The 27,948-nt window shown below is 39.9% G+C and overlaps 1 protein-coding gene across 1 annotated transcript in view; it reads right to left on the reverse strand.

The window, feature by feature from the left end:
* Positions 1 to 27,668, reverse strand: part of FBXL7 (F-box and leucine rich repeat protein 7) — a 172,481-nt gene extending 144,813 nt beyond the window's left edge. The window contains exon 1 of the mRNA XM_036379168.2: positions 27,535 to 27,668. Coding sequence (XP_036235061.1) covers positions 27,535 to 27,571 — 37 coding nt within the window. The 5' untranslated portion in view covers positions 27,572 to 27,668. The remainder of the gene's footprint in view (positions 1 to 27,534) is intronic.
* Positions 27,669 to 27,948: the final 280 nt, after the last annotated feature.

A 27,948-nucleotide genomic window follows, 5' to 3' on the forward strand; every position in this document is an offset into this window, starting at 1 on the left:
CACTATGCCATTCAGGGTAAAGTCTATGAGCTAAACCATTGTTCTTACACAGAAAGGGCCTTCAGAAGGTTGAGATACTCTTGTACCAGTACATAGTGCAAAATGTAATTGAAATGCAAAAGTAATGCCATGTTCAGGCATTAATTTTTGCAAATTAAAACTGAAACCAAATCACTCTACTGAAACAGACTTCTCTGAAACTAAATAACATACTGAAACTAATACTGAAGCGCAATGATTTCTCATGCGATTACGTATCATTTGTTATTTCCTTGGGTACTCCTTACTTTCATTAAAGGAAATTTAAGGCTAACATTTTTTAAAACATAGGTACAAACCCTACAGCAGCAGGAAGGCCATTGCAGTCCTAGACCTAGAACGAGCAAGCCCACAAACTCTGTCCAAGGAGCACACAGAGGCATTTTAAACCAAACGGGCTGATTTTTTCCCCTTGTGCCAATAAGTGCACGTTCATCCACTACCAGAGGGCCTGATAGAATGCAGGAATGCTTAAAATCATCATGTTTTTCCATTGCTTGTCACACCCTCTGTCAAAGGAAGTCATTAGAAGGTACTTGCTCAAAACATAAGCAGCAGCAGTGTGTACAGGATGGAAAGACAAAAGGACAGAAGTGAAAAACACAAGTAAAACTTGTCCTATATCTATGTTAGAAAACAAGTAGGAATATATCTGAAGTGCTGGGTAGCAGAGGTGAGATTGTATCAATATTTCCTAAAATACTTCCTATGCTTCTAGTAATAACAGATATTCATACTATTGAATGATTATACTACACGTCTGAAATTAAAATCAACAGCCACCAAAACAAAGTTGCCATAGGAAAGTAAGAGTTTTAGACAGATTCCTGCTGTGATTCCAGCATAGCACAACTACTAATTCATAATTTAATAAAAAGAATAAATGCTATTTGAACATCCATGCTGTCTTAAAAACTCAGAGAGGTACTTGATTTCTGCATATAAATGCACACACAGAGATGCATACAGTCAAGAAATGCAAGAGTGTCCATTTTTAAGATCACTTCAGAAATCCAAGTTGTATGATGAAACGAGTGCACCAGTATTACTACTATTTTGAAATTCATAATCTGGGTTTCAGATGTCAGCAAACACCTGAAGGCAAGCTTTATCAATGGTTACTATCTGCAGTGTTCTGACTTTTTCTTTTGCAATACAGCAGACTTTTCTTTGAAGTAAAAAGCACTCTTATTTGAGCTGAAACCCAGCTTCAGAGAGCATCACTACAAAATCTGAAGCTGTAGACAGAGGCATCTATTAATGAAAAATATCTTTACTAAGTCACTCCACTCACAAATAACAAAATACATTTTTAATCTTATATCTAAAGCATTTAAAAATATACATAACTATGGAAGAATGTTTGCCAAAGTGGTTTTGGCACACAAAGGAAGAGATGGATATTGAGCATGTGTCCACTGTTCTAGGTCAGCCAGAAAGGTTGATCCATCTCAGAGCTCTGCTGACAGTGCCCAACAGCAGATACCTTTTTGGCACCACGTCTCATTCTGAAGAAAAGCACACCTCTCAAAAAGGACTACTATCGCACCCTTTTCATTTTCTCTTACCTTTAAAAGCATGTACTAACCATTAGTAAATACTTAAGGAACTTAGGAACTTTTTTCTTTGAAGAAACAAATCACATAAAGCTTGATCTGTCCCCATGGTGACCTTTCACTATGTAAGACTATCTCTATTTCAAAGGGATAAATCTCAGCCTCAGTTGTCACTATCCCATTCCACTAGCTTGCAACAGTGCAGAATAACCTTTCTTAAGCACTTTCACAGTCCCCCTTTCCAGAACAGGCACCACTGATAAACAACACCTTTAAAAATCAAGACAACAAAAGCTACCCACAGCAGTACCTGACATAAGGGAGGTACTGTTGGCTTGAGATTTGTTCACTGTTTACCACATTCCATCCCACCAACTAAAAACAAAACAGCCAAACAGCTCTTCCTTCACAACCTTCCCTTCCATCTATTCCCCAGCAACATCCACAGGCATTTTCCCAAGGTACTCTTCAAATCTCTAAGTATACTGCCCTCTTTTAGTCTCTCAGATGAAGTTCTCCATGATTTAAGCAGTCTACTGGTAGGTAGGCAAATATCTATCAAGACAACTAGTATTAAACATTAGTTGTTTCCTCAAATCTGCTTTTCTGTCTGACTCTTCCAATACAGAAGATAAGCTCTGGAGGACTGGAATTCTATTCTATTGCTGCAATCCAGCAGCATGAACAACCAACATTTCAGTTCTGGAAGTCTGCAGGGAAAGCTGTTTGTCCTATTTCTGGCAAGAGCAAGCAGTTAATATTCTAATTTTCACTGAAAAAAACAGCAGAGAATAAAAACTCTTCAACTTGATCAAGTACCCACCACAGTGGGTAAAACAAACTGCCAAGTGACATATAACAGGATCCCTGCAAAGGAATGCAGGGTCATGACACACACGATCTTCCACAATGATTTATTCTTTTTTTAAAAGTTGTAAAAATTAGGGGATGAAGTAGGTGGTCATGTCACTCTTCATGCAACAAGTCTGCACTGATACAGTGCACTGAATTAGACAAACTTTCATAACATTGTAAAAACCCACACAAGTATCAGTAACTGATGGATGACTGAGCTGTGCTTGAAAGTGGCTACTTGCTCCTTCTGCACAGGCAGGAGGAAAAGATGCAGCTCACTGAAAACCTTACAGTTCTGCAGATGAGCCTGTTTGCTCCCCATCTGTTCATCCCCTTTTGGTCTCTGTTCAAACTGGAAGAATACCCTCCGGAGAGTGTGATCCCCAGGGTGCATCAGGTTTCTGATCCACACTGAATGCTGGGTCAGAGCTTGCCTGTGGAGAATGTTTTAATTACATCATGCTGGAATTTGGCAAGAGTCCTGGCATTTAATTAAATAGCCGTTTTTTGAAGCAAAGCTCACAGTAGAGCAGACAAAGAGACACAGAGGCCTGACGATGTGCTTCATAGCAGCACTTCCCCTATGGCCCAGTGCCTACTCTGTAAGCACTCCCCATCTACCAGGAATACAACATTTCACAGCACCAGATGCCTAAAATCAGGCTAAATGGGGTGGTCTACACCCAGGAGTACAAAAACCACTCACATTTTCCAAGAACAGTGAAAACCATAGTAGACTGAATTCAGGCACATAAAAGCTGTATAGCCAATATTAGGAAAAGATGATTGGGGTTCTTCCTAATTGCTTTCTCCCATGAAGAAAGGTCCACAGAGTAGCCATGCCACATTTCCCCAGACACTTAAAAATATAAGGCACAACAAGAAGATAAAAAATTAGCAAGCATGATGGTCATTTTTACCTAGAAAGTAATTTTTTCCTGATGTACAGAGAAAGGCCAGCGCCATTTTAACAGTTTGAAGAACTCTTACTTTAAAATAGAATCCCCACCTCTGGCTGCCAGGTCCAAAAGGTAATTTTAAAACTATATTCCTGGGAACAAACATTCTAACTTCTAGTTTCAGTCGTTTTTCATTTTTTTTTAATCTATCAGGGATTTATAACAGTCTGAACATTTGAAAAGGAACCAAGGACTACTCCCAGAAGCATGTAGCAAGCACATCCACCCAGAACATCTGTTCTACCTCTGGGAAACAAGACCCATTCCTAGTTTCACAGTCCTGAACACAACAGCCTTAAAGGTAGCCCAATGTGTAAGATACCATTCCCAATTTCTCCAAGCATTCTAGTGTCAATTTCCTACAGATTTTCTGGTTTAGATCAATATTGCCATTCTGGCCCTCTAAATAGGATCTTTTATACAGGTCCTAGTATCTTTCATTGCAAATACTTTCCCTGATGTACAGTAGACCTTCCCATCTCCATGCTATGCCATGCTGACAATCCATGGCCAGTTTAGCAGTACACTCTTGATCCCTTCTCCTCAGCTGCCTCCAATCAATGAGATGCCTAATAAAAGTTTTACTGTCACAGTCTCTTTCCCGCACTACTCAGTATTTTGCACCAGTGAGTTCATGCCATTTCTACTTTTACCACCTCACAAAGTTCTGTCAACGTAGTCTGTTATGGTCCCTTTGCAGTAAGGATGTTTCCTATCATTACACACATTGCTGGCTCATCTAGCTCAAAGTCAATAATGAAAATGGTCTCTGAGGAAATGCCCTCAGGAACATCACCATTGTTGCAATTCCCTCTTGAAAACACCTTACTATGTGCTCTTCACATCAACCAAAGTTTTTTTTCACCCAAAGACATCCCACTTCAGGAGACAGGTTTGCCAGGACTACTGGGAGTAGGGGAAAAGGAGGTGAGGCAGCCAAGAGCTGCAGCGAGCCCGCAGGTACCGTCCAGTAGAAGACACTGCCCTTTGGAAGAACTAATTGCTTGCTAAAGCATTAAAAAAACAACACAAGGCAGAGTTGCCTTTCATTAAGGAACTAAAACAGATGTATCCTTGGTTTTGATACAGTTTTACACTAAAATTCAGCTTGAGAAAGTTTGAAAACCTAACCCAGCAGCATCATGTTCAATATAATGACAACGATCACCACAAGCATCACAAAACCTTACAGCTTCCTGTCTGGGAACTGTCAAACATTAAACTTTTTCTGATAGTATTTGGAGAGAAAAGTAAGACACCAAACTGACAAATCTATTTTTAAAGGTCTCCTCTCCCTTAAAAAAATTATTAAAGAAAAACAGAACAGTTGCTACCAAGACCAAGAACACGAGGACTGATTTATGGTCCAACCCCATAAAAATGGACTTGAAGTTGGTCAACTAAGATTTATATTTGCATATGTAAAAATTGAAAGGTAATCACCCAAAAAAACCCAAAAAACAAATCCCAACAATCACCCAAACCAAACCCCAAACAAATCTCAACTACTAAAAGAAAGCCCACAAACCAATAATAGCAATAACACCTGCAGCTAAAATAATTGAAATGCTATGAAATTCAAGCTACTTGCCTTAAAGCTAACCCACATTTTTACTAATACGTGATCATAGTATACAAGCCCTGTAGAGCCTCAAATATATCAAAAACTTTGTATGGTTGGCCATGAGAAACCATTAAATTGAGCAGTTTTCAAAGCATCTTACAGGGAATATATGAGGTTGGACTGTCAAACACACTGCATGCTCAAACAAAAATTTATGGGAATTTGGAAGCTTTTAAAAGTTTCTCTACTGTACACAATACCTGCAGCATGAGTTGTTCTCATGACAAGAATATACTTTTCTAAAACATGGTAGCAAACACTAAATTTCAAATTTAATCTGATGTGACACACGAGATTTTAAGTTCTCATATGCGTAGTCATTTTAACTCTGACAAAACTCTGAAGAGACAGACATTTTTAACAAGTTGATGCTAAAATTCTCCACAAAAATCCTACTACCTCCAGGCTGCCAGAATTCATATGACTCTAATGATTTCAAAACACAGCTATTCATATATTCATATATTCAATATTCATATATTATGAACGCAATTATTACTGTCACAATTAATACATCCCTCGGTCATCAGAATTTCCATTCTACCTAAGCAAGAGGCAAAGGGTGCCCTGATGACCTTCAGCAAACACTTGTTTCTGTACATCACATTTTAGATGAGGCTTCTGGAAAGTGTGTTTACCAAAGACCACTGCTAACCTGCTACACGTAGAGCAGAGAGAAGTACTGTGTCAGGCAAGACAGGAAACGCCTGAACTGAGCAGAGACCCACACTTGCTCATACAAAAACCTACGCCACTTAGGGCCAGCATGGCAGGGGTGTCAGATCTCATCTCAGAAAGTTCCTCCTCTCAATCTCCTTCCATCAAAAAATTATTGAACTACGCATGTTCTAATGAATAATCTGCATTGTTTGGCTACCAGCTATTATAATTTGATTTGTACTTACAGCTGAGTCAGAATTCTTAAAGAACCATGGAAAGTTCTAACTACAATCTGACTTCATAATGGGTTACAGCATGCTTAATGTCACACATTCCCCAGCTGGCTTACAAACTCACTCAGAACCAGTCACAATGACTGTCTGCATTCCAATGCCAGATTATATTTTTAACATTGAGAATATATACGCTTATGTTTCTCTCATTTCAGAGGTTTCATTTTTTCTTTAAAGGATAGCATCTTTTAAATAGACCTTTTTAATTGGGTTACTATATGGAAATTATAGTGAGAATTACTATTACTAACACTTTACATATCCCTAGGAGTCCTGAAACACTATTTGCATTAAAAGCTACTCAAGGACACTCTCATAGAAGTGAAAAGTGTAACAATTAATGCTATGTGTTCTCTGTAGCTGTTCTGACTGCCTTTAGAAAGACACACTCCTAAGATGCAGCTCTTCATTGTATTTGTAAATACTGGGGTCCATGTAGTTATTCATATCACCACAAAAACATACAATCATTTAGAAACTGGAAAATATGTTTAAGATCATCAGCTCCAACCGTGAACCTCACACTGCCAAGCCTAGTACTAAACCATATCCCCAAGTGCAAATGTACACATCTTTTATATACCTGCAGGGATGGAGACTCAACCCCTTCCCTGAGTAGCCTATTCCAGGGCTTGACAATCCTTTCTGTGAAGAAATTTTGCCTAATACCCAATCTAAACCTCCCCTGGCACAACTTGAGGTCATTTGCTGTCATCCTATCACTTGTTACCCGGGAGAAGAGACCAACACTCACCTTACTCCACCCTCCTTTCAGGCAGTTGTAGAGAGTGGTAAGGTCCCCCCTGAGCCTGCCTTTCTAGAGACTAAACAACCCCAGCTCCCACAGCTGCTCCTCATAAGACTTGTGCTCCTTTCACCAGCTGTTTCCCTTCTCTGGACCCTCTCCAGCACCTCAATGTCTTTCTTGCTGTGAGGGACCCAAAACTCAATACAGAATTCAAGGTGTGCCCTCACCAGTGCTGGGGGGGGGACACAGACAATCACTGCCCTGTCCTTGCCCTGCCCTGCTGGCCACTCTATTGATGATACAGGCCAGGGTGCCATTGGCCTTCTGGCCACCTTGAGGAAAAACCATACTAAAAAAAGAAGCAACCATGATAACTAGATAACCTTTGATGTGTTTGGTCAGTTGCACAACTGAATAAGCAAATCCCTAGCAATGACAAAAAATTACTATCAGGACTTCACACAGACTGCTGTCAACTTGAACAGCAGAAGTCTTAAAATGCCTAGAAGGACTGCTTAAGCTTCTGGGTCCTGTGCCTGCTGTAGATGACTTGGACAAGAACATCAACAGAAACAGAAACCTCATAACAAAAGCAAGTCTTCAAGCAAGGACCCTCTAACAGAAGCCATAACTAAGCAGATAACCAAACAAAAAATTATATGCTTTGCTTTTAAAACTAGCATAATATTTACCTCTGTTTTTCTCATTGCAGGAAGTCTAAATGCATGCTTGAAAAAAGTTCTGAAGACCTAGCCATACTGCTACATCTACTTTAGGATGTCATTTTCCATGTCCTATAGAATCACAGAATATCCTGGTTTGAAAGGCACCCATAAGGATCATCAGTCTGTCTCCTGGCCCTGAACAAGTCCCCCCAAGAATCATACCACGTGCTTGACTATTGTCCAAATGCTTCTTGAACTCTGTCAGGCTGGTGCTGTGACCACTTCCCTGGGGAACTGCTCCAGTGCCCAAACACCCTCTGGGTGAAGAACCTTTTCCTAATATCCAACCTACACCTTCCCTGACACAACTTCAAGCCAGTCCCTTGGATCACAGAGAAGAGATCAGTGTCTGCCTATCCTCTTCCCCTCATGAGGAAGTTGTAACTGCAATGAGATCCCCCTTAACCTCCTCCAGGCTAAACAAACCAAGTGACCTCAGTCACTCCTCTAATTGTTTCTTAACAATTTTGTATTTATATATGAAGTGAGAACCACATCTCACTATTACTTTTTGGAACTAACCCTGGCAATTCTCATAACAGCTTTTATTAAAACTTATTTTCTATATGAATCAATCAGTGACTGGTAAGTCATGAAAATAGTTTAGCTTTTAATAAAGACATGGCATTTAATTTAAAAGTAGTTGGATTGCTTCTGTATTCCAGAATTACAATATCAATAGTATACCTAAAATTCATTGCATGTAGATTATAAGCTTCTCAGGCCTAAATTTCCTCTTTGCTTACCCTGAACATATTTTCCCCCATTTGAATCACCTTTTAGAGTTGTTTGCCAATTGGAGATGAACAGTCAGTGTTTCCAAGTCCAAGTTGCTCCATTTAATCCAGAGCATCCAGCAGATTCCCTGACATGGGAAGCAGAGCCATATTGCCTGGGTGTCTGACATCCAGCTATCAGAAGCTGCTCATGCCAGGAGACACAAACACGAACAAACAGGCTGATAACAAGAATTCTTCTTGAGAAAGAGCAGCAGATGCTGTCAGTATTTAGCTTTAAGTAAAGAAACTAAAATATTTAGAGTTACTTAGCATTCTTCTTTTAAGAGCATAGACCAGAAGACAGCAACAGTCCACATTAGGCCTAAAGAGAAATATGACCTAAAGAACAAGTCAGAAGAAATCAAGACATTAATACCAGATACTTGTTTAGACTTGGAGCATCCTACCTTGTGATGGGAAAGGCCCTCAGTCTGTATTAGTCCTCTACTGCAGGAAATGCTCACCATACAAAAACCAGTATTCAGGAAAAAAAGGCCTAAGCAGGATTAGATAATTACAAACAGAGACATGCAAGTTAGGCAGCTTTGAGTCACAGCTGTTGTCAAGCTACAAAATCTGCTTTTTGCAGGATTCTGCCAATAATCACAGACAGTAAATGTGTCCATTTGCCTGTCTTCTATTCTTACGAAGGAGGAAACAGACACCACAATTCTATTCTTTTTTTAAACCCCTGGAATGGCTTCAAGTCCATAAAGGAATTCTGCACAAGTTATTTGAAATTCACAGACCAGACCAACTTTAGAAATTTGCTGAAGAAGCAATGTCCATTAGCAATGGAATTTCTTCCTGTGGAAAGCTTCTACACAGATGAGGATCACAGTTTAGACAACTATATCAGTAACAAAAGGATTCTCCGATGGTACCTTACCTGATCAAGGGAATTATTACAGACTAAATTTGAAAATGCCCTTTCCTCTGGGGAACTAAAACTATGGGGGCTTACAGCTATACCCAGCAGGTAGATTGGCTTTCCCTCTGGGTTCACCTTCAGGCTAAAAGGTAGTCCCATTGTTCTGAAATAGAGACTTCCAGAAGAAAAAGGATACTTTCTAAAAGCAAACAGATGCTTAGATTCACCATCATTCTCAGTGAGAGTTGCCCCAGTTGGACCCACCAAGTCTAAGTCAGGGCTTGGAGCTACAGTACAGGGTGATACAAGCAAAGAATTTCAGAATAAGCTATTTCAGGGTAAGATGAACTCAAACAATGATATGCTTCAAAGCTTTTACTGTAAATATAAAACCCATCCCTTATTGAGAACTATTAAAAACAGATGAACAATAAAAATGCTTATGCAGGAAAAATAAAAAGCTTGGAAAAAACGCAGCTTTATTTCTTATGGTCCATAAATCCAATAGTTAGAGATGTACTATACATGTGACAAAAACTCCATTTCCAGAAGCCTAGAACAGTTCACTGCAAATTCAGTTCACTTTCACAGTTCACTGCAAATTCATGGAGCTTCGATTAATTTCATCATTATGAGAGGAGTAGATCACACAAGTAGGTTAATACACTGTCACTCGGCAAGGCTGCACTACTGGAACAGGGCTAGAAAAGCAGCTCTGTCTTTCTGACATCAAATCAAAAGTCAACCCATCAAATCAAAAGGCTAAGAAAATAGGGTTTGTTGAGACTAGGAAAGAGAAGGCTTTGGGGTGACCTAGGTGTGGCCTTACAGTGCCTGAAGGAGCTCCCAAGAAAGAAGGAGAGGTATTTTTACAAAGGCATCTAGTAACAGGACAAGGGTGAATGGTTTCAGACTGAGAGCAAGTTTAGGTTAGATATCAGGAAGAAATTCTTTCTTGTGTGGGTGGTGAGGCTGCCCAGAGAAGCTGTGGATGCCCCATCCCTGGAAGTGTTCAAGGACAGGTTCGATGGAGCTGTGAGCAATCTGGTGAGCAAAAGGCATCCCTGCCCATGGCAGTGGGGTTGGAACTAGATGATCTTTAAGATCCCTTCCAATCCAGGCTATTCTGTGACTAAACAGCAAGCAAAAAAATTCTCTCTTAATGAAACTTCTCATATTGCTGCTGCTCTGAGGCTCAACCACAAGGTGTCAGAAACAAATGTTTTTAGCTAAACTATAGTGATGAATGATCACAATTTGCAGGATTGCATTTCTAAACATAAAATATAACTGCAGCTTTTCAGTTCTACTGGCAACTGTAGTCAAGAGAACGGCAGTATTTCAAATAAGGAGCAATGAAGACCTAACAAGAAAGGAGCACTCACTTATCTCGCATTCTTGCTTCAGATACCAGTCACACTTCTAGAATGCACAACTCTAGCTTACAGGTTCTATCTATTAACTCTTGACATGATTCCATTAAACTATTCTCTGCCTATAAGTCATGAAGGGTCACCAGGCTACAGGGGTCTTGTTTCAGCCAGTTCATATATTTTAGGTTCTACACAAAGGTACTCCCAGGAGTGTCTTTAGAGAAAGTAGTCTTGCCCATACAGCCCTTTTCTTCTGATTTCTACTTCTGCCACTGCTGATAGCTGCCATAGAGGTTTTAATTTAAATCATGGTGGGGGGGGGACACAGAAATACTGTGCAAACCCTGGGCTGTCAGCCTGGCCAGATGATCATCACCTACACAAACAACACAAAACATTCCTCAGGATAAAAGCAAAGGATTAGGATTTAACTCCATGACAAATACAACATCACAACATGAGGAGTGCCTTTCCAATGAGAACCCATACAGAAAAGTACTGCTCTGAAAGACAAAACCTCAATTGCCATGGTACAGAGGAAGGCAAGCAGCCCCACAGCAGCACATTCTCACAGGTGAAGGACAAGTCCTGGGTTAGCAGAAAGCATGACAATGAATCCCAAGGAATCAATCACATTTAAATTTAGATCAACCAAAAATAAAGATGTTCAAGTCTAAATTGCATTTTTACATTACACGTGTGCAAACAATATTTTAAGATAAAGGTAGTACTTTGCTATGAATGAGGCATAAAGTACTTTGGAACAATTTATCTTATTACTATTAAACATTCAAAGAAACAGCAATTCTCATTTGTTTACTATGGCCAAATGCCCAGATTTAATTTTTTTTTCACAGATCTGTTTAAGCTAGAAACTGGACAGTTTAGGCTGCAAGAAAAGAGAAGGCTGAAAATGCCTTTGCCTTTGAAAAATCTTTGCCTTGAGATGAGAGGACTTGCAAACTTGGTAGGTTACTTATCTTTACAGCAACGTAGGAGAACTTTTGCCAAGATTTTAGATTCCCAATTAGTTGGGATAGTACAGGATTATCCAGCATTTTAAAGCAATTTCCTCAGTCAGAATATCTGTCCTTAGCATCCTCCACTTTTATCTGCAACTCTAACCAGCAAAAGAAAATGACCATTTATTCTAAGTCAAAGTGGGAGAAGATTCCGCCTACAAGCTTTCCTGCAGCTCTTGTACCTTCTTGAGAACTCACCTACAGATTATGGAGATTTGGGGTGAGAGAAGTAAATGTTTGTCCCTTTTCTAGTTGATAAACTAGTGCTGAAACTCTAACTTCATTTCCCCTCTGTTGATCTAGGATGAAGGAGCTTTGATCCAGTTCTGTCACTAAATTTATGACGAATGTGCAACACAGACCCAGTGGGCAGCAAGGCCCAGTTCTGTCACTCCTAAATTTTCCTTTGCTTCAGAGGAGTTTGCTGGCTGCCATAATTTAGTTGGCCTTTCCTATTTCCTGTGCCTCTCACAGACAATAAACAGAAATATTCCAGACATTACTTTTTGTCTGGATCCCAAGAAGCATTTTCAAAATAACACAAGCACTTGCAGTACCCACTCTCCCATACTTCTCAAAACCACACAGCAGAAGAGAAATACTCAAGAGGCAGCCATGCTATTAAGCAAAGGAAGAATAACCTCTTATCCACTTCATCATTTACTCAAAAGTGATTAGGAGGTGTAATAGAAAATTCTTCAGAAGGCTAAAAACTTCTGCCCAGTCTGAATGACACCAAAGCAGAAAAAAAAATACTACCTGAGCTGCACAGAGTCAAGCAGCTGCTGCCACCACCCAACCATCTGCACATGGGAGCACATCCAAGGCTTTACTGGCTTTGCATAGAGTTACTGAACTACAAGGAACTGTTGTCAGGTTTTACAAGAGGGCAGCGGGCAACTGGATTTACTGACTGTAAGGATCAGAAAATCAGAGACAACTGATGCTCATCTCTCAGAACACATTAAGGTGAATCCAGACTAATCTTAGACTGGAGTTTGCTTTCAGCTGCAGAGAAGCAATTTGAGAGGCAGCTCGGGAAGGAGCAATATCAGATTGGACCCAAAATTACTAACAAATTCCTTTGACAGCTTCTAGATCAATTCCTTATCTGTTCTGTTTATAACTTCATTCAAACATTCAAAGCCCTACCTGGAACAATGGTAGCATCTTTCTTACTTATCCTTAATTGCTTCCAACATGGTCACAGAGCTTACATAGAATTTTAGATAGCAAGATAGCACTGGAAGTAATTCAAGTGGCAAACTCTCTTTAAAATACTTTTGAAAACCTTTGTGCCACTTATCTAAATGGTGTTATCTATCCACACAGTGTCACCAAATCATAAACCCATTTATTTCAGAATAAATCCTACTTTAAGTGGCAAATCAATGACAAAACATAAGATAGGGAAAGTTGTCCATTATTCTTCACAACTGATGCAATCTCTTCAGAGAAGTGTTCTTAAGTCTAGTGTATAGAGTCATTCTTCAAGGGAAAAAAACCAAAAAACCAGTGATACTCTTTCCAACTTCCTTGGCAAGCACTGAAGGATCTCCTGATATGCCAGGCCCTTGAGATGCCTCGCACTATTGCCAAACAGGAAAGATAACATTAAGCTACTATACTTCCTTTTACCTATTGCATAAGAGAAAAATCCAAGTAAGTCCTTTATTGAATGGACAACAGCAACAAATCTGTTAAAGTTCATCAAAGCTATGACTGCACAGCTCCACTTCAGAGCAGGTACTCTGCCACTGCACAGATGCAGCATCCCTGTCTCCTCCACCACAGAACATTCCATCAAAAAATCCTAGGGGAATACCCAGCTTATTGCAGCTGGTATTCAGCAAACTAAGAACATGTTATATCAATAAAAGAATTTTAATTCACCAGCTTTCCAGAGGGCTATGCCCTACTGAGGGGTAGGGTTGTCCCATTTCACTGGGTCAGGTCAATGCACTACATTAGTATATATTGACACCAAGCATTAGTGTTCTGGTAAATTGTTTATAAAATATGCAATTAGTTGATTTCTGGTCTGCTGGCAACCAGAATTATCAGGGCTCAGCTGACACATTTCAGAAGATAGCCAGGATTTAATGACTTTCCTGTATAACTAATGTGGCTAGAAAGTCTCAAGAAAAATACAGTGGTCTAGTTTCCAATCTCCTAAACACACTTCATTCTTGCATTACTTGTGCTTGGCTTTTTGCACCTTTTTTTAAAAGCACAACAGTACATTGTCCTTATCTGAATAATGCATTTTAAATTTACAAAGTAAAAAAAAATAGTTCAATTCCTCAAATGAAATATTTCAGAAATAAGCTATCCTTTTTAGATCACAAAAATCAATGCTGGTTACACAACACTGAAAATTATTCTTAGCCTTAACTCTTCAAAGCCATTTTACTAGAACTAGATTGAAAAACTCTTTGAGGGTTCTTATTGGAATTCTAGAGCTTACAATTTTAGAAATTGCATTAACCTAGCACATATACCAAGAAGAACTAGAGGCTCGGACAAAGTTGTAGATACCGTTTTTTTAAGGATACACTACACAGGTAAACAAAAAGGTCAAAGTATTAACAACACTGTGTGGTATTAATATACAACATTTCCAGCATATGTACAGAAATTAAAATTAAGGCCAGTTCCCTGAAGAATATTTTTGCTCAGGTATTTCTGTTCTCATTTGTGATTTCTGCAAAGCTGTATTATTGCTTCTGTGCAGTCTGGGTATCACTAACACAGGACTTCAGCTCTCTGGCAGACAAATGCAAAGCCAACAAGAATTAACATATTAAGATTTTTTTTTAAACTTTTCATGGCTTCATCATGAAGAAGGACTTAAAAAAATACCAAGTCCTTATTTAAAACCCCCTTTTTAAAAAGCAGTAGTTCTTGTTCCAAAGGACAGAGGCTCAGGTACACCACAAGATAAGGTTCTTTTCTCAAAACTGAAGCAAACTCAATTTTGATATTGCTTTAGAAGAGAATAGCAGAGAACACTGCATGTAATTCACTTTTCTTCCACCATTCTCTATCATCCAAAAACACACCATTAGGAACATCTAGTTCACCAGATAACTCACTAGTGAAACAGATTTGCTGATTCTCCCTAGAGTGTTCATTCTTGTTGTTCTTTTTTAAATTTAAGCCAAGTTTCTACTGGGTACCTGATGAACATCTCTTGTATGGCCCAGGAAAAAACACACACCTTTCCACTGCAGCTTCATCTCTCTGTACTTTCAGCTGTAAAACTCAAGACTCTAGAATATGTAATTGAGTTTACATGTTTGGTTTCTTTTTCCTGAAACCACCCGCGGTCTAGTCTGCAAAAAAGAAAGTTTTACACGAGTTCTGTTGATTTTACAGGGATTTTGTTCACACTTCACACCCATTAGCTGGCATCTACAGGGTTAAAGCAAGATTGCATGACAATCCTTCTTCCCCGATGTGCACAGTTAAAGACCTGACCTTGGCTTGAAAATACATCCTGAATCAACAGAATCCCTCACAATTTGTCTTACATTTTCTCAAAACCATGGATGGCCAGCATGAGCAACAAGGCTGTTATCAGTATAACTTAAGTAACAAAAAGCCTGGGCTCTGTGTCCTGCCTACCACACTCCTTTCAGTCAAGTGCTGATACCTCAGTTAGGAAGAAAATGGCGGAAAACACGGGTAGGATTAATTGGTGCTTAAAAGGCACAAACCACACAACTACTGACAGCCAACTGCTGCGTGAAAGGCTCCTGTGTCTGACTAGACTTGTTCTGGTTTAGACTCTAATCCTGGGGAAGCTAAACTTCACTTTCTAGGAATGTTTTTGCTCAAGTAGGGACTTAATGAAGAAACCCTACACTTCAGTGACAGACATGGCAAGGCAAAGGGCAGCAGGAGATCTTATCCACAGAAGGGCAAGAATTTGTTTTCCGTAGAAAATGAAGCCTGGCAAAATGAAAGCAGGAAACCCGGAATGGAACAGATCTGCAACATTCACTGTGTCCCACTTCTGCTGCCAAATCCTGTGCTCACAAAAAAAGGTAAGTGATAAGGGTGTTCAATTCCACTTCATTACCTGACACACGCTATGGAAACATGTACCATTATAAAGATGCTGGGAAGTCATCACAGTCCAGCTGTTGCAGAGACAAACACAACTTGCCATACCATGGACTTTCATTGTGAGAAGCAAATTACACCATTAAATCAAAACAATGTTTGAATCAATAAATTCCTGGACAACCAAACAGAAACTAGTCCTTCCTCTTATTCACAATTGCTGTGCAACCTCTCGATAAACTGTAAGCCAATTCACAGTTGGATTATTTCTTAGAGGCAAGAAAGGCACTCACATAGAGCCTTTTAAAACCAGAGTTTAAGCAGGAAAAATTAGCAATTGTTTGAGGGAGGGGAAGTCTCACATTCACCTTTGTTCCACTAGTTCCTGGCAAGAGAAATAAATACTCACCACAAGCATTTGTGTTTTTCCATAAAGACAACCATGCAGGGTAACAAAAGGTACACCCACAGGGGAGTAAAGAGCAATAATTTCCCAAGAGAAATGAATACATAAGCAAAATATTCTGCTCCTGCCTAACTGAGTGCCAAAAAAAACTTTAGGCTGGACTATGCTGTCTAGTCTATACATACAAATGGAAAGAAAAACAGTTTTAAAGTCACCCCTAAAATCTCACATTAGAACATTTTGATTCATGCACTGTGGCTATAGTTCTGATACCACAGAACCTTCTACCTTTCTAGAAAGTTACCCCCTCTCCCACACAGAACAAATGTCCAAGGAATAGATAACATTAACAGGTGAATTATCCTAGAGGTAGCTTTTTGGTACTAAAATCAAAATGCAAATTCAACCGCCAAGTAGCTTCAGACATAGCAATACCCAAAACCCATTGTATTGTACATAAATTTAGTTTTAAATAGAAGAGTCTTAAATGAGAAGCATCTACTAGCACTTTAGAAGATTACAATTACCCACGTTGTCTGGTAGTGATTGCTTTCAGAAGGAAATTTAAGACAACCATATTTCATCATTTCACATATGAAAAGTAAGGCGTTTCTTCTAAACTTGAATATTAACCTTCCATAGCTTAAATGAGGGATTTAACTCATCTTTGATTCAATCCTAGAATACATGGAAAGAAGCAAACCTTTACACCAGTAGAAGAGTATTTTAACCAGTCATGGCTACATCAATTTGAACATGGCAGAAGTGATTTCTTATTATTACTACAACTTTATTAATTAAAGTAACAATCTTAATTGTCTAGGAGAGCAAAAAATGTTATCCTGGGCAAGCTGTTCCTCCTGAAGCAAGCAAAACTCCATGGAAGAAGCTTTTATGAAAAGCACAGACCATTGCTGCTGCCAGAAACAGCAACAAAAAAACACATAGCCAGATTCTACCACCACAGCTCTTGGGAGTATTCTTCTTATTTCATCTGTTCTCTGCCAAGAGAAAGTGCAGTCATTGAGAAAGTGTGAGTTTCTTTATCCAGTAGAAAGGAAGAGTTTTAGCATTAATAATATAAGGTAAAAATAAATTATAGCTGAAAAACTCCAAACCAGCTGTAGACACAAGTTTACAGAGTACTGTTTAGAGATACTCAACTACTGCACCACAGCGTTCACACTTGCCAGAACTTGCTACAGCTGATCTCTACTGCTTCTGAAAGCCCAGTTCTAGTAGCTTTTCTAAACATAAGTAACCAGGAGAAGTACAGGAAGATTGAGCTAGGGAACATTTAATCAAACTGGACAGACAAATCCATGAGATCTAATGGAGTGCACTGGCAATGGCTGTGTGATCAAAGTCACAGCAAGGTCACTCAATTACTGCAGGAAGGTCATGGTGATCAGGAGAGGTTCCTGAGAACTGGACAGAAGCATAACATGCCCCTGTCTCTAGAACGGCTTGGAGGACAATCTAGGGAGCCACATGCTGGTCAGCCTCACCTCAATCCAGGACAAGTGACAGAGCTTCCTGGAAAATATTTCCAAGCCAAGAAGGTGATGGGAAGACATTATCAGGGATTTATAAGTGGAAGTAAAGCTTGCCCAACCTGACAGACATCAATAAGGAAGCAACTGGCACTAGGGGAGCACATGAGGGGTTTATCCGGACTTCAGCAAAGCTTCCCAACTTTTGTTTTCCATAGCACCTTCATAGACAAATGGATGAAGCACAGTCTAGCTAAGCGGACAGTGAAACAAAACTGAAAACTGACTAATCTGCAAAAAGATAGGCTAGGCAGAAAGATACTCTGAGAGCTAGAACACTCTACTCTGGAGAAGAAGGGACTCAGACAAATTTTATCATTATGTATAAATAGAAGAGAGAAAGTGGAGTAAAGAAAACAGAAGAATCTTCTCAGTGAGAGCCAGTGAACAGACAAGAGGCAGTAGTCAGAAATATATGAGAATTCCCATTTAAACATTAAAGCATTTTTTTCTTCTTTTAAAATCTGCAGGTGACTGAGCACTGGAACAGACTCCTCATGGACATTGTAATATCTTCAGGGGCATTGTAATATCTTCATCTTTGGAGGTGCTAAGAAATCTGATGGCACAATATTCTGTGCAACCTGCTCTACTTGGCTTCATTTTGAGCAGCAGGTTGGATTAGAGATCTCCAGATGTGTCACTTCCAATCTTTGGATTTGTGTACTTCAGCCTCTACAGACATTAAAATATGGCCAAGAGTTGATTGGAAAAGGCTGGAACATAATTTTACTGCACAGAACCTCACTGGCAGTCTAGTATACCAAAACCATAAAAATTCCACAGCAAGAGGCTCTGGAGTAAGAGCACCCATGTTCTGAAACCATGCTAAAAATAGGTGAGGACCCTCAGGCTTGTTGGCTACAAAAGAGGACAGTCATACATGAACCTGAGGAGGAAGGTCAGCTACTAGATATTCTTGACACAGAAGAGCATACAGTTAGCTTCAATCTGATGCTAGCATGGCTAACTGGAATTGAAATCCTGCTGCTACAAGGCTTTTCTTACACCCCTTTTAGTATATCCTGAAGTTTCAAAAACTCTAGAAACTCAAGTTGTAATAGTACATCAACAATTTTCACCACAAAATTAAGCAATAGCTTATTGTTTCCACAATCCTATTTTAAAAAAAGTTATGCATGACCACACTTGGAGTACTGCGTCCAGTTTTGGAGATCATAGCACAGGAAAGACAGGGACCACGGAACAAGTCCAGAGGAGGACCACAAAAATGATCAGGGTGCTGGAGCACATCTTCTATGAGGACAGGCTGAGAAAGTTGGGGCTGTTCAACCTGGAGAAGAGAAGACTCCTGTCAGACCTTACTGCAACCTTTCAATACTTAAAGAGAGCTTATAAGATGGGGACAGACTTTCTAGTAGGCCTATTGTGATAGCACAAGGGATATTGGTTTTAAACCAAAAGATTTAGACTAGATGTAAGGAAAAATTATTTTACAGTGACAGTGGTGAAACACTAGAACGGGCTGGTGGATACCCCATCCCTGGAAACATAAATGGTCAGGTTGGAAGGTGCTGTGAGCAACCTGAAGCTCATTGCAGGGGGATTGAGTTGGATGACATTTAAAAGGTCCCATCCTAACCAAACTACTCTGTGATTCCATGTTGATGCCACAAGCAGCTTCCTTATAAAGTGTCAAAAAAAAAAAGGCAAATGAAAAACTGGAAAAGAAATAACATTTTACTAGGTACTACAGAGAAACTCCAAAAACATCTGTTGAGTGCATCTGTTCATGACCAGCTGTTGGCCTTGCTGTCTTGCACTCCAGTGATGAGCAAGATCAAGTATTGCCATCATTTCACTACAGACAAAATAATATTAGAGCCATGAGCACCATAAGAAACTCTCAAAGAAGTGCACTTTGTCCTCATCTGTTTCCACAATAGCATTATCATCTCTCAAGGACGGGATTTAAACAAAATACTCACTCTGAGTAATTATTACACAATTTAAGAAAAATTTCCAAGTTTCTCTTCTCTGCGCAGCCACTTACGCAGAAAGAGGATTTTGTGCAATCTGGCAACAAAATAGTATCTGAGCCTTAAATGGATGGCATGCTTCTCCACTATGCATGCAGTCATGCAAGCAATAAAAGTCTGGACTCCCCATGAGCTGACAAGACTACATTTGTCATGTTACAACTAGACTTGATACAAATTCTATTTTTACTGTTGAAACAAGGTCGTGTGACTCTTGATCAAAAGAGGCTCTTCCTAGTTAACCATCATTGATGTTATGCAAGTGGTTTTGGAGTCCTCTTTCTTTCTTTAAAAAAACAACCAAACAAAAAGACAGGCAACCTCATAATTGCTCCTTTTACAATAGCATCTGCAAATTTCATTTGGTTTTCTTTTAACAGGAGCAAAGAAGGAAATTGAGGAAGAAAATTTTTAAAATAGATTCACTGAAAAGAGTACTAAAACACCTTCCTCCAAGCTAATGCTGCTTGAAAAGACTTCAATATAGCATTACTGCAACTATTACATTGTACACAAATTGCTCAGAAAGAAAAGTGCCACGTGATTTCGGATGTTGATTTGACAAATTTATGTACTGCAGACAGGAATTTCCTAATCCAAAACATGGGCATGAAAAAAAGCTTCCTGTTGCTCACTTTACTCCAAGGGTAAAAATTCCCAAGATACAACAATTTTTCCCCCATTTACTTAAGGCAGAGATCACAAAAGTATATAGGGTGAAGAGACCTATTTTGCCAAAAAATTACTTTTGTTGAGTTTGGATACTGGCACGGAGTTGGAACCTTTTCCTGAAATATCTGCCCAGACATGGCAAACTCAAGCACAACATCAAGATGATAACACCTCCTTTATGCTTCAACTCCTTAAAGGAGCTCTCACACAAACCTGCTCTCAATGCCAGGTTGGTCCTAGAAGACACAAGTAGATTTGGAATTAAAATGAGAGGTATGACCAGACAGAACTAACACCTTTTTCCTCCCCAAGGCCAGCTACAACACTACGAGTTCTCAACCTAAATGGTACTTGAATAACAAAGTCCTGCACTCGTCTATCCCATCACAAGCTGCACATCTCTACACATAGAAAGTCTAGCATATTTCTTCTTCTCATCAACAAGGAACAGATTTTACTGGGAGCCCACCACCTGTTTTTCAGCTTTTGAAGGTCACTACTCCTTAATGAAATAGTTGTCCTAATTTAGCAAAGCACATGTCCTGTATTAAAAAATAGGGCATAGCTAACTATGAAATGAAGAGCAGAAATAAACCACTTGTGCATTTCAGCCTTCAAATGTCATCCACTGCCTTCTGCCAATCACTTTCCTAACACAAACAAGACACACAAAGGAGCAAACCAATTCCTAGTTAGGAATTGTTCACAGAAGTAAGGAATCCAGAAGTGGCCAAAGGATTGAAACTGCCAGAAAACTAAGTTTGCTGAGGAGTTTTTTGGGGTTAGCAGTTTAGACTTAAAACTGCTCACCCAATTCTGAATACATGTTGATTTCTATTTTTTCCCCCTCACAAGGAATGGTATAGTATCCACTTCAGTTTGGATTTTATGAAGTTCAGCTTGGTAGAAAGATGTTCAAATTTGGTTTACAAAAGTTACCAAAGAGGTTTTGTCTCCTTCCATGCCTTTGGGGAGTGGGCAAAAGAAGGATGAGGATATGCAAGTCCTGGACTCCTACTACCTTAGCTGAGATAGGTCTGCTGGAAGCTTTCCATGTCATACATCCCCAGCTTCAAAGTTTATTCAGGCCTCTGACTGTCACCCAGTTAACTTTTTTTTTTAAACAGAAGAGCATCCAGTTAATCTTGCACCATGCAAAGTTACCAACCAAGTCAAAGACAACTCCCTAGAGTACAGTTAGTTAGCTAATATCTATTAAAAAAAAAAAAAGAAAGAGATCCTCCCTTGTCCCAGAAGCATTTTATGAAAGAATAACATTTTACGAAATAATACGGATGTTAGTCACTAAGTTACTTTCTAAAAAGCTATTGATAAAATTAGCAACTTTTACAAGCCTAAACCTCCCACAAATCTGTAGCTGTGTGAGTGTGTATAAACACATATTTGAAGAACTACACACAGGCTAGTCATTTTTTTGGAAAAGAAAATTCTGTTTTATGAAAAACTGACAGCAGCAGAGCTGCTCACTTAAGTGCTGTGTCCAACCCTCCTCCTGCCCCTGCCATGCGATCTAGACAACAACATGCAACATAAGCACTGAGCTTAGAGCAAATTTACTTTCTGGAGACAAACTGAGTAAACACAAAATACACACAATCATTTTGCGTTGCTCAGTTGACAGTAACATAAAAAATGAACATCATAAGCAGCATTTTTGAAGATTTCTTTTGGTTAAGAGCTGTTGGCCGCTGTCAGACTGCAAATTCCCTTTTAAAAAAACAACACTGCTTGAAGGACTGACATTTGGAATACTGCTATACTTCCAGTCTCAATTTTGTTGTTAAGAGGCCAGTCTCATCTCCCTGAAGGTAGCTGAGTGAAATTCAGCCACAAGTAAAATGCAAGAACCAACACTGGACAAGTACCAAAAAGCAGAACACAATCACCCAAGTAAGTGCAACACCAAAAGCACTATTAAGCAGCACCCTAATGTTTACAGTAGTCACATGGATGTTAAGGTTAAAAAAACAAACAAAAAAACCCCACCAGAACAGTAAAGTAAGACAGCAGTGTGATATACTAAACTTCATGTTTAACAGGTCAAATAGTAATGTGTAAATGTAATTCACACATCAAAACAAGCTGAGCAAAAAAAATGCACAGCCTAGGAGCCTTTTAGCACCAACTTGATGAGACTCTTCACTTGACTCTGGGAACCTCATGGGGTAGAAAATAATAAATACCAGAAAGAAAAACTGCCCTTGCTTCTGAAGATGCAGTACACAGGGAAGATACCTCAGGGGTTGTCAAAATTTTATAATTAAATAATGTAGTAAAAGCTACTTTATTGCCTTTCCCACCCCTTACCCTCATTAAAATTTCCCATGAGGCTTCACAGATTCTAACCACCAATATAAATAATTGGTACATGATTATGATTCAACTCTTTAACAAAGTCTTTAAACAAAAGAGTGCAAGACTACCATGGTACACTGTTTTTCACAGTTGACATAAGCACTGCATGTGAAGTAAATCCAGCAACACTTCGTGAAGAAGCAGATCCTAACATATGGCAAAATCTATAGGTCATGAATGCCAGAGCTTTTGGATGAAAAAGAATTCCATACACAACCTCAGGTGTGTCAGAACACCCGCCATCACTGAATGAGCAGAGATCTACTTTGAAATGAAAGGCAGCATTCACAATGAGTTAGTGACCAACAGCACCTTCAAGAAAAAGGACAAGTCTGAAAGCCTGGCTCTATAATGCAGACCTTGACCACGTTTCCCAGCTGAAGGGACAGGTTTGAGAGGGTACTCCAAAACGAACACAGACTGACCCATTTCTCCACAGTGCTACGTGCTGGCAATTCCTGGAAAGTTTTAGCTACTGTATACCAGGTTACACATCATAATTAACACCACCTTTGTAAAATCATGCTGTGCTTTCTAGTAACTGTATCTTATGACAAAGGCAGGTTTCTGTGCTGGTGCTTACTTGAGCAGAACACTGGGAGAACACGGAATTCTCCCTCCAAGTGGTTTTGACCACAAATAAAAGCCTGAAGAAAGAACATTTTCAAACCAAGAACAGAGTGAAAGTTATTCCTAAAGAGTTTACATTAAAATCTTCCCACATTAAATATTCAGATTCAAAAAGAAAAAGTCTGTCAACAAGGCTTATGATTCAGAAAGGATGTTGGTTTCCTTGTCTAAGGTGCTGTTTCACCTATTTCTCCCACAGTTTCATCTATTTCTCCCCTGCCATCCTCTGTTCTCTACAGAACAAGGCTCCTGTGTTACATCAAGTCTTTCATGATACATTTTAACTGATCAAGTGGAGCTCATTGTCACCAATCCTCTCTAGACCAGTTCATAGATGGAGAAACTGCAGGAGAGGCTCATCGAAAGTTTTATCCACAGCTGCAGGATTCTGGACAGTTGTTAAAAGAGTTGTTAAAAAGACATTCCTTCATCTGGTCTGAACATCGGTATTGTCAACATTTTGTACCATTATTTAGCTCCTCTCAAATTTGACTGGTTCTCAGGTCTCAGTTTAATGAAGAAGTCACTTGTGAAGAAGACATGTTGAATAGTTATTTTGCAAAGCAGCAATTTCACCTCAATGCTACAGCTTCCTTTCATATGTAATAACACAGATTATTCCTCCAACTCATATAACAAAGCCACTTCCCTTGTACTACAGAAGCAGTTTTAAAGTCCTTCCCTTGAGGATGAGAAGCTGCCTCAGGTGGTAAGAGGGACAGCATCCAGTTAACTTTTTCCCCAAAGGCTCCATGCCAACAGCTGGGACTTTACCCATTACCGCCAGCACCCACCCAGCCTCATGCCCAGCACAGAAGATTTTTCTGGGCAGAAACATTACAGAAACACTGCCAAGGTGTCTCATCAACTTGGCAATAGTTAAAGGCCAACATCCTTCAATTCAGTCCCTCATCTGTTGTGATAAGTAGTGTCCTGTTTGGTCAGCTGCAATTACATTTTAAGGCAGGTCCTTAAACAGAACACCCAACTTTTGACAGCTTCTACAACAAAAGGCTGCTCTGACCACTATCAGACACAAGGCTCCCTCTTATTTAAAAACTGAACAAGTAGCTCAATAAGTGAGAGAAACTAAAATGGTTTATCCCCATGGCAAGAAAGTGAAAGACAGCAGTAAGACTCTTGCTAAGGTCACTGATGATTTCCATCAGTTTATCTGTGTAGGCAAAAGCCCTACAAGTTCTGCTCCATGATAAAGTGGATTTCTTGCTCCAGTGTTCTATTAGCATCAGCAGCACTGTTGAAACACAACTGCTGGAACACATTCAGAAAGATTCACCTCAAGCTTTAACACGTCAGTCTGAATCTACTGCCTATTACAACAAGCCTGAAATCTCAAGCTCCACATTTTTTCAGGTAAACAGTTTCCAGGAGTAATCTGCCTTATAACAATTATTGTAAAAAATTCAAATGAAAATTAGAAAATTAACCTTGTATTTAATATTTTACATACAAAAAGAGGTAAATTCCGGTAAATAAAGTTTTGTTTCTATATTAATTTATCATAATTTCTTAAGTGAGTATTGTGTTCATATCCCAAAAATCATTATATGATTTTTCAGGTAAGCAATTTTATTTACATGTAAGCTTCACTCAGAGCAAGTTTTACCTTTAGAAAATTAAGTAAATGAAAAACAAACATATTTAAAGGCACTGTCAATTATACACCAGACTCTATATACTGATTTAGAATCCTCAACATGTAACTGTAATCAAAAAGATCCGGTGCATCTTAATATGACAATTGTAGCTTCCAATAAAGTCACATTCCATAAAGCCTTGGCCAACCAGATAAATAAAGGCAGTCCAGGGTAGTTTATGTGATCAGTCACAAACACCTAGCTGCCTGAGATTATTGCATACACAGCACAGATGTGAATTTCAAAAAAAGTTTATTACTGGTAGTGTAACAATGTAGCAATCCATGTAACACCAAATTTCCTGGTCATAAAAGCTCTCTATTTTAGAAGTGGTATCTTGAGCAAGAGTTGTTCTTGCCCTAATGTATCTGTTCAACACTGAGATGAGAACCAATTTGGGCAAATTAATGAAGCTCTGCAGTTCCACAGCAGATAGGAAGGAAAGCTGTGAGGAAAAAACCCAACCATTTTAAAAATCATTTGCAGTTGTCTTCCTGAAATCCCACCTAAGATATCAGCAAGCAGCAAATGGTAAAACAGCCTTCAAGAAGCTGAGCTAACAAAGGTACTTTTCTCCACCCCTAAAATGACATAGCATAGTGCAGCATGAGCCTACAAAGCCCAACAGGCTAAAAATTGTTGAGATTGAGGCTAAAAACATTGAGATGCCACTCAATGAACTTCCAAATGGATATTCAGGTTGCTTTTAAAGAAAATGTTGTTTCCTCCCCCACCTCGGAGCATAATCACATCCTACTAAAAACAGCAAACTGTTTTTTTTTTAATTTGAACCACTTAATTACTGTAAACTTTTTACAGCAATTAAGTGGTTTATTTGCCAAAGGCACCAAAAGCCGCAGTAGTTTATGGGGCAGGGGAGCCTCCCTTTATCAGGTTTAGATTTATTCTCCTCTGTACCACTCAGGAAACAAAACTAGTATGAGAGCTTCTCCAAGTTTCTCAGTAACTGATGATGCATGGAAGTTACCAGGAAACACAATCGATGAGGCACATCAATGATGAAGTTTTGCTCATGGGGCTTGGGGATTTTTTAAGTCTATTTTAACTTTAAACCACTATTCTACCTAAGTTGCAAGACAGGTAATGGTCTGCACTGCAAAGATTCATTTGCCACATGCAGTGTGCACTGCCAGGATCCAATCTCCACTCTGAATGGAGGAGAGATGTGAACTAAGAACACCCTGGTAGTACTAATCCTCCTCTTCCTCACAGAAGTGCCTATCAGGTACTTCTGGAACAGTTAATCTCCCCTTCACTGAGGGCTGCAAAAGACTCTATGTCAGTCACATCTCTCCCCAAAAATTGTACATTTATTGAAGCACTCAGTCCTCTGAATTCAGAAGAAAGATCAGGCATGCATCCACACCTTCTGGTCATTGAGGTAAACACCTCTCAGCAGCATGACCAGAACTATCAACGATGGCCCTTTCAACTCTAATGAAAAACTAAGATTTCCCCTTTCAGGAGGAATCCAAAGAGGCTTTGATTGCAACTTCCAGGCTCACCCCATTTATGCAGGAGTTTTTCTAGTGATGGTATCAATTGACTGAAACCCCACGACAGGAAGAATATCTTCAGCTTAAAGCATCTGACTTCATCAACTCTTCAAAAAGCAGAGCTCATTTGGCAATAAATGAAAGGAACTGCAGAGTCTGCTCTAGAAGTGGCGTCTTTCCCCTTTCCTTTACACAATCTTCATGCATATTTTGGATGCAAGAGGTGTATTCTTTGGCAGTTGCCATCTGAACTCCAAAGAATGGAGCAGACCACAAGATCATCTCTTTCTCTCCACCTACAAACCCTCAACAACAAAAAAAAGGGGGTGGTGGTGATCCTGTACAGTCGCCCAATACGCCAGGGGGAAAGCATACATCCTACAGAGTTGCCTAAATACTTGGAGGGCAATTCATATAGAAGTCAGCTAGAAGTTAAAGAAAGCTTAAAATTAGCTGGCAGAAAGACAAACTTTCTGTACTTGCCATTGGTTTGCCTGACACCAGCTGACTGTTCCAGTAGTCCTTCACACCAGAAGCAAAGCAGCTGAAATTCATCCCTGATGCAGCTCCAGCGAGACTAATAGGTTTCCACAAGAACGAATCAGGCCCTGTATATCTAAAACCAAGCCCACTAAAGTTTCACTGAAGCGAAATTGCAGGAGTACAATCTATGGATAACAGCTGGAGAACATTAACTCTCCCCCCAACCCTTGCCGGGGTTAATTTTTTTCTTTCTGTTCAGACAGGAAGCAGTCATATAGCATACTGCATAATATAAGGATCCCGGGATATAAAGACGAGTAAAAAAGGATTACAAAGAGCGCTCTACAACTTTTTAGCGAAGTTAACACTCTCCGTAACCCCCGAGCTGCCTTCGAACAGCAAGCCGCGCCGCTGCCCCGACATCATGAGCTGAGACAGCACTTAAACTACATAGTTTAAACTTAGTGAAAAATAAAAAAAATAATAAAAATTAAGGGTGTTTTTAAGGGGCGCAGCGGGAGACTGTGTGGCGGCTCCGGGCGGGAGCGGTCCCGGCGAGGAAGAGGAGGACCCCGCCGCGGCGCCCCCCGCCCGGTCACCCCTCCCGGCCGGCACGACCCCCGCCGCGGCTCCAGCGCCCCTCCTGCCGCCCCCCAGCTCAGCTCACCCTCGCTGCCGTACTGCTTGCCATTGTTCGCGCCCATCCTGCCGCCTTCATGCTCGTCGCCGCTTTCCCACGCCGCCGCTCAGCATCTCTGCCGCGGGACGCCGGGCGGCCGCGGCTCCGACGGAGTGCAGCCCTGGGGCAGCGCTGGGGGAAGAGCCTCCCAAAGTGTTCACGGCGACATGTCCAAAGCAGCCTTGCAACTTCTTCCGCTTCTTCTGGGGTGGCCAACACCCTCCCTTCCCCACCCCACAAAAAAAAAAAAAAAAAAAAAAGCAAACAAAAAACCCCCAACAATAACAAAAAACTTTAAAAGAGAAAGAATCAAAAATGCGATGAATCGGTGCTCCCACCGCGCCCCGGTTTCCAGCCGGGGTGTCCGGGCCAGGAAGGCGGCTCCAGTTATAATCCACAAGC

Source organism: Molothrus ater, chromosome 1 (assembly GCF_012460135.2).
Source record: "Molothrus ater isolate BHLD 08-10-18 breed brown headed cowbird chromosome 1, BPBGC_Mater_1.1, whole genome shotgun sequence".
Taxonomy (NCBI): domain Eukaryota; kingdom Metazoa; phylum Chordata; class Aves; order Passeriformes; family Icteridae; genus Molothrus; species Molothrus ater.